The 7,574-nt window shown below is 36.0% G+C and overlaps 1 protein-coding gene across 1 annotated transcript; it reads left to right on the top strand.

Annotated features, from left to right (window-relative positions):
* The first annotated feature begins 6,280 nt into the window (after positions 1–6,280).
* Positions 6,281–6,829, top strand: LOC149204861 (protein SENSITIVITY TO RED LIGHT REDUCED 1-like). Its single transcript, XM_089397227.1, has one exon. The coding sequence runs from the start codon at positions 6,281–6,283 to the stop codon at positions 6,827–6,829; it is 549 nt and encodes a 182-aa protein (XP_089253353.1).
* Positions 6,830–7,574: the final 745 nt, after the last annotated feature.

The following is a 7,574-nucleotide window of genomic DNA, read 5'->3' as shown; positions in this document are numbered from 1 at the left end:
ATCTATTATATATCTAATATTGCAACATATAAAATGAAAAAATAATCATATTGCATCATATCAAAGTGCACAAACAATAATAAAATTTCAAATAAGTTACAACTAAGATGCTGTAACAATGGATGCTATAACAACGAATGTTGTAACAACAAGCCATTTCATCTTGCTTATCAGAGCTTGAAAGTGGGCAGCCAAAAAGGTGTTTCTGCACCAAACACTACACCAACACTTGGGAGATCAAGAAAACAAATTGAGAAGCACAAACATAGGTAATAGTGGATTAAGAAGTAGATGCTGTAACAACGAATGTTGTAACAACAGATGCCATAAAACATGTTGTAACAACAAATGTTGCAACAATAAGCCATTTCATCTTGCTTGTCAAAGCTTGAAAGTGGACATCCAAAGAGGTGTTTCTGCCATCCAACACTACACCAACACTTGGGGGATCAACAATTTGAGAAGCACAAACATAGGTAACAACGGATTAAGAAACAAATGTTGTAACATCGGATGTTGTAACAACAGATGTTGTAAGAACATATGCCATAACAACATGTCAATGTTAAATATGTTGAAAATGTTGTAGCAGTTGATGTTGTAACACCCATTACTGTTGAAAATGCTGAAACTGTTGTAAAAGGTGATGCTATAACAACTGCTACTATTGAAACTACTGAAACAGTGACCATTACAACAGATGTTGTAACATAAAATGCTGTAACAATTGAGGGGGTAGAAATCCATTTGATTTTGCTTTTCAAAGCTTGAAAGTTGGCAGCCAAAGAGGTGTTTTTGCCACCCAACACTACACCAACACTTATAGGTAACAATGGATTGAGAAGCAGATGTAATAACGGATGTGTAACATCACCCAACCCCTCATACTGTTAGAGGAATGAGGTAAAACATATATATATATATTTTCCTTTGAACTCTACTTGACTTCCCAACTCATCATAAGGGCCTCACAATTAGAGCTATTATTCTACATGCCTCTCTCTCTCTCTCTCTATATATATATATATATATATATTAGGCCCTGCTGAATGCACAACCTCAGCTCATTGTATCAACCCATCACCGACCTGTCAAGAGGGTCCACCTTTGACTAATCGCAAAAATTCCGGCTGGAATGTCAGCCAGGTCATCCCGGTCAATCCCATAGCTGCGCCACACAAGCCTCTGGGGTAATCTTCTGGGTTTGTCGCTCCGGAAGACGTCGTCACTTCCTCATCCAATTGTGTTAAAGGAAAAATCAGGTCATGCCAATAAAGGGTCTCCACGACTAGGGTTTGGAGCAGTGCAATGTTTTGCCAGATATGCCATGGCTCAACTAAGGGATCTTGACCTTGCCTTAAGCAATGCATTAGACACGAATCGATTGTCATAAGATCAAGGCTCGACCTGGCCATAATTTCCCTTAGTTATTTCGACCATGGCTCTATTTCAGAGGTCCTGTAGACCTCCAGATCAATGCCAGTACTCGGTGTCGACATTGATGGCTTATTAAGGTATCCTATGGTTCTAGCCCTCTTGAGCTTGAGCCAAGGGGTAGGCCTCTGAAATCTTATTGCTTAAATGTTTTCCTTAAAATACATTTTTGTGCATTGTGAAGTCAAATCCTTAGATATAAATTCGGTGCCATCAGTATGTATTAGAAGCTCTCTATTCAAGTCATAAACCTCCTTTATATTCTCATCCAAACATGTTATATCCACCACATGCATAAAATTTACATATGAGATATCACCTCTAAAGGGAATGGTTTTTGAAAGAATCAATGTAAACTGAGCTATGTACTTCTTCAAATTGGCATTAGTATGTACATGTATAAACAAACATTGTGCTTGATGGATATATTTGTTAAAAAAATGTATGTACTTTTTTCATCTACTTCTGCAAACAAAGTAACATTTGACTGATGATGACATGGGATTTTTCCTTTTTTCCTTGTCACCATCCTTGATTAACTGCTATAGGGAGAAGGTAGGTCTAGGTCTTAATGAAGGTATGACAGGCGGTGCAGTTGGATTTGTGCGATAAGCCACAAGGGCACCTCTGAACTGAGGGAGATTAGGGCAATGGTGTGAGTAATGACCATAGGCCCACCAAGGTAACTCATCGATTATTTCTTTCTCGTTTAGAGAGATCTTACCTATGCTAGATAGAAATAATTCTATCTATGTTCGGTCTAAAGTAACCTTATTTCCTCTATTTATTCAAGTGAAGGTAACTACAATTGTCCAAAGGTGAGATCTAGAACGATGATGAAGTGGGTCTAAGCTGTGAACATTTCTTGTTCTATGGATGTAGAAAGGGGAATGCTTCGAAAGGGGTGAGGGGTATAAGAGGCTCTTTATAACGCAAGCTAGGGTCAGTGAAACCATGATTTTTTTTTTTTTTTGTAAACAATAAATCACAGTAAATAAGTGCGCTAGATCTCCCAATTGCAACATATTTTTACCTTAGTTATCATATATTAAGATAATTAACCCAAGCATACAATGACAAAAATATGATATTATCTCATCTCATTGGTGTCATCAATTCTAAATGCTTCTCCCAAATTGACTCCTTTGTATTCTTGTTAAATTAATATCTACACAAGATCAAAAGATTGCAATTCACTCAAAAGTTCCATTTCAATTTAGGTATTGTAAAACCTAGAATTAATAGGTACTGTAATGTACAAATGAAATTTCTTCCTAGAACAAGCAAGTTCATAAAGCTTCCAATGTATTAGATACAAAAGTTCTTTGTTGCGTAATATAAAATTGTAAATGATATTAATGTTTGTAGTATTTATGTTGAAGGTATGAACTAAATAGAAATTGAACATGCAAGAAATGGGCAACACCACAAGATCACTACATGTATCCCTCATCTTTCTACTCATGATATCAACCCCATTCCGTCTTCTAACTAGATAGTGACAATTAAAAACAAATTGAATTACCATTGCTCATATCTTCTTCCATATGTGGCAGAATGTCCTTGCCAATCTAAATAACTTTGTAAGTTGGAATTACTAGGTTGTACAACAACTCCCTTTAAAATACATAAGAAATTTCAAATTAGTTCCAATATCTACCATTGATATGACTACAAATGCAATAAGTACTGTAGTGCATTATGTGGAAGCAAAAATGCATCAACTTGAAGGTAACTTACCTTGAATGCTAAAAGTAATGTTACCATTTTGGGTTATTTTCTTCCAATAGTTGTTCCACTTCAACTTCCAAATTGATACTAGTTGTCTTACACATATTCATGAGACCAATGAGGCAATCTTAGATGAAATTTGACCAAATATTAAATTTAATTGCATAAATAAATAGTAATTAAAAGGAATTGAGTGCATGAATACCTAAATGAGCTCCTCTCGGTTTCAAGAATAAATTATTGGAGTAGTTTAACCTTGGAGCAAACCTCCCTCCACTCGACGAAGTAGTAGTGAAGTCAACATTGACTTTGTTGTTTCTCTGTTGGATCGAGGGTTTTTTGCTCTAATATTATCCAAATCCTAATTTATTCTCTATTGAACAAGGCCAACCGCATTAAGGTGGAAGCTCTCATGGCCCCTCCCCTCCTCTTCACATCACTCTCAATTCCTTAGTACCGAAACTATCTACTATACAGGAAATAATTGAAAGTAAGACATTAAGATACATAAAAAAATAACAAACATTCATTCATTCATAGATCCACAAAATATTTCATCTCAATAAATTTCATCATAAAAATATGTTTACATAAAATGAAATAAGGCCGTGTACATAAATAAACATATATAAATTATTCATTAACATATAACCTTCATTCATTCTTTCATTCACTAATCATAGACACAAAATACTTCATCTCAATAAATTTTCATCTTGCTTGTCAAAGTTTGAATTTGGGCAACCAAAGAGGTGTTTCTGCCACGCAACACTACATTAAAACTTGGGGGATCAAGAAAACAAATTGAGAAGCACAAACATAGGTAACAAAAGATTGAGAAGTAGATGCTGTAACAATGGAGGTTGTAACAACAAACCATTTAATCTTGCTTGTCATAGCTTGAAAGTGGGTAGCCAAATAGGTGATTTTGCCACCAAACATTACAACACTTAGGGGATCAAGAAAACAAATTGAGAAGCACAAACATAGTTAACAACGGATTGAAAAACAAATGTTGTAATAGGGATGTTGTAACAACAATTTCCATAACAACATGTCAATGTTAAACATGTTAAAAATGTTGTAGCAGTTGATGGTGTAATACCGATTACTATTGAAAATGCTGAAAATGTTGTAAAATATGATGCTATAACAACTGCTATTATTGAAACTATTGAAATAGTGACCATTACAGCGGATCCTATAATAGCAGACACTGTAACAATGGATGTTGTAACAATTGAGGGAGTAGAAAGCGATTTCATCTTTCTTTTCAAAGCTTGCAAGTGGGTAGCCAAAGAGGTGTTTCTGCGACCCAACACTACAACAACACTTAGGGTGTTGTAACATTTTCTTGTTACATTGAAAATTTCAAAATTTTGATTAAAATTAAAAAAAAAATTGTTCTTATTGCACTTTGTAATAGTTGGTGCGCAAACATATAATGACGCAATATATTATTTTTTAAAATGTCAAATTTATACACACTAACTATCGTGCATTTTCTATTGGTGGTGATTGATACTTTGGCGATCGATGACTCTTGTTGTATTGTGCGCCCCTGTTATGAATATAATTCATAACAAGTAAAATAAATAAAATAAATGTAAATAGTAAACAATCAAATATTGATTAGGTTAAATAGTCATTACATTAAGTGAAAAGGCATGTCTAAAAGACATGCCTAGTCACGAAAGGACACTTGCTTAAGTATATATATGTGGGTCCTCATTGTAACAATCATCACTTGTACAATTTTTATATATAATAAATTATTAATTCAAATACCTTTTTGTATTTTTACATTCAAGCCTCCAAGCTATCGATTTTCATGCTTCAGTAACAATTTTTATGCTTCAGTGGTATCGGAGCCATGGCACACAATATAATCATGCGGGTCTTTGAACATTGTTCGCTGCACAATGTGCCATTACATTCACGTCCTGAATGCGTTGAACAGTTTAGTAAAATTCAAGAAGCATTTCAGCGTTTAGAAAAAACATGTGCAGAAGTTAAAGCATGTCGAAAGGAAATCGATAATAAGGAAGATGATGAAGATGTGAAGATCACTGATTTTGATTCTGATGATAAAAGAGAAGTGAAAATGGATAATTCTGATAATGGAGAGAAAGATATGAATTCACATAGTAAAAGTGGAGGAAACAATGCCAATTATGGTGAAGGGGAAGATATCAAAAGTGTTGAGTTGGAGGGAAACAAAGAATCTGACATTGATAGTGAGAGTGAGGAAGATTTTCCCATGTTAAACAACACCTCTTCTCCTACTGATGGCTCAGAGGGTGACATTGAAGGTCAGTCAGAAGATAGGTCCTCACCGGGAAAGCAGGAAGATGATGCTCTGACAAGTTCACGGTCAGAAACATCATCAGAGATTTTAGACAATAAGAGCGAAGACATTAATTGTATTGATGGACCAATGGAGTGTCTCCAGGACATATCCAATCCAAATTGCAATTCAGTATCACTTCGTGATACCTCTACCAACGAAAATGATGATTCTCAGTGGAGGAACCAAAAATTGCAAAATGATTCATTCTATTCATCATGTGAGGAAGAGTATTTCCCACATATTCCTGAAAACTTATATTTGGCTAATAAGGACTATTCGCTTGGGAAGCAAATGAATTCCTTTGTCATGGAATCAGAAGATAAATTTGTTCTTATTGAGAGAACAAAATCGGTGATGTCATTAGTTTGTAGTCAGTCTTCAGCCACAAAAATTCAAATGAAGTTGGGAGATCTTAAGAGTTCTCTATCAAATTTTGAAAAGGTTTTGGAAGTACACAATTTTTCATTCTCACATGCTAAGAAGTTTGGATTGGTAATCATGGAGAGGGCCTCTAATACAGAAATCAATGGAAAAGTTCACGAGCTTATCGATAAATTAAAAGTTATCACGGTGAGTGCTTCTGATGCAGAAATGACTAGAAAAGTTCATGAGCTTATCGATAAATTAAAAGTTATCAAGAAGAGTGCTTCTGATGCAGAAATGACTGGAAACACTCAGGAGATTATCGATATATTAAAAGTTCAAGAGATTATGGAGAGTTCCTCTTTTGATGATGCAAAAATCTAATAAAAAATTCAGGAGATTATGGATATATTAATAGTTCAGAACATTATTAAAATATTACAGTTCCCTTATGAAAAGTGTTTCCAACATTATAGAGTGTTTAATGAACACATTCAACACCCAGGAATAGCCGCACGAGTTCAAACAAAATTTGATGCGAAAGTTCAGAAAATAACCAAAGATATACACCTCGCTCAGGAAAAGTTAGAGAAATCTTCATTTTTTGAGGAATTTATGAGACAAATGCAGAGTCCAGAGATGGTGGCACGAATAGAAAGGGTAATAGCCACAGACCCCCATCATTCACCCTTGCATCTGGTTCTCTACGGCGTTGGAAGTTTCAATCCTAGGTTAAGAAACCTGAACAATGTTGGAAGTTTCAATCCTACATTGAGAAGCCTGATTGTGGAGCATACTCAGATGCAATTAGCTTTTTCCCTCTTATTGAGAGAGAAATTTCCATGGGTTAATGATATAGAGGTGTACGATCCAATTCTGTTGCCACTAGAGAGAAGAGTCATAAGTGAACTTAACTGCACAAGTCTTCGTGTGGTTGAAGAAGCCAGATAAACTGTGGACAAACCCACGCTATTTTTCATGGCTCACTTCCCAGTACAACTTCATGAAATTGCATTGGAGGCGAATTGGACGCCTGACAATTTGAGTAAGATTATCATATTAGGCGATAGTTTCAAGCGCGAATATACTTTTGATTGGATCTTGCCAAAAATTAGGGCCATTCGCAACACTGCTAATGTATTATATGAAATTCTGCTACATCTACCACTGATTGATACAGTGCACCACATCACCGTATCATCTGCAATTACAGGTGGCTATGACTGTGTCTGTGACGTCTGCTCCTTGGGATGGCACACCATGCCCACCGTTCTGTCCATGGGTCTGAGTGCCGTGACTGGTGCGTGTGCCAGGCATATATTCCGTGCGAACCATCTTAACACCACATGGATACGCCATGTCCGTTCAACAATTGAAAGGTGTGAAGATGAATCAATTTCAGTGTGCCGTGACCTGTCTGTCTTCAAGCCCCACCCTCATGTCCATCCGCTGGGATGCCCATGTATGCGGCTCCTCGCTGTCGTCATCCGCCTAATCCTCGTCCACCTGTGCTGCGGCTCCAGTCACATTGGGCACCAAAAGACAACTGGTCAACCGATTAGCAAACCCGTCCAGCCACCTCTTCGACTTGGCGTGATGGTCAACATAGTTGTTCGAACCGACATTTAGTTAATTTAATTTAATTTAATATATATATATATATATATATATATAAAGAAAACAATTATAAAAAAGA

This window comes from Pinus tabuliformis, chromosome 1_2, assembly GCF_031772625.1.
Source record: "Pinus tabuliformis cultivar Carrire ecotype Pingquan chromosome 1_2, CPIR1, whole genome shotgun sequence".
In the NCBI taxonomy this organism is placed as follows: domain Eukaryota; kingdom Viridiplantae; phylum Streptophyta; class Pinopsida; order Pinales; family Pinaceae; genus Pinus; species Pinus tabuliformis.
This window is presented reverse-complemented; position numbering and strand designations above follow the sequence as displayed.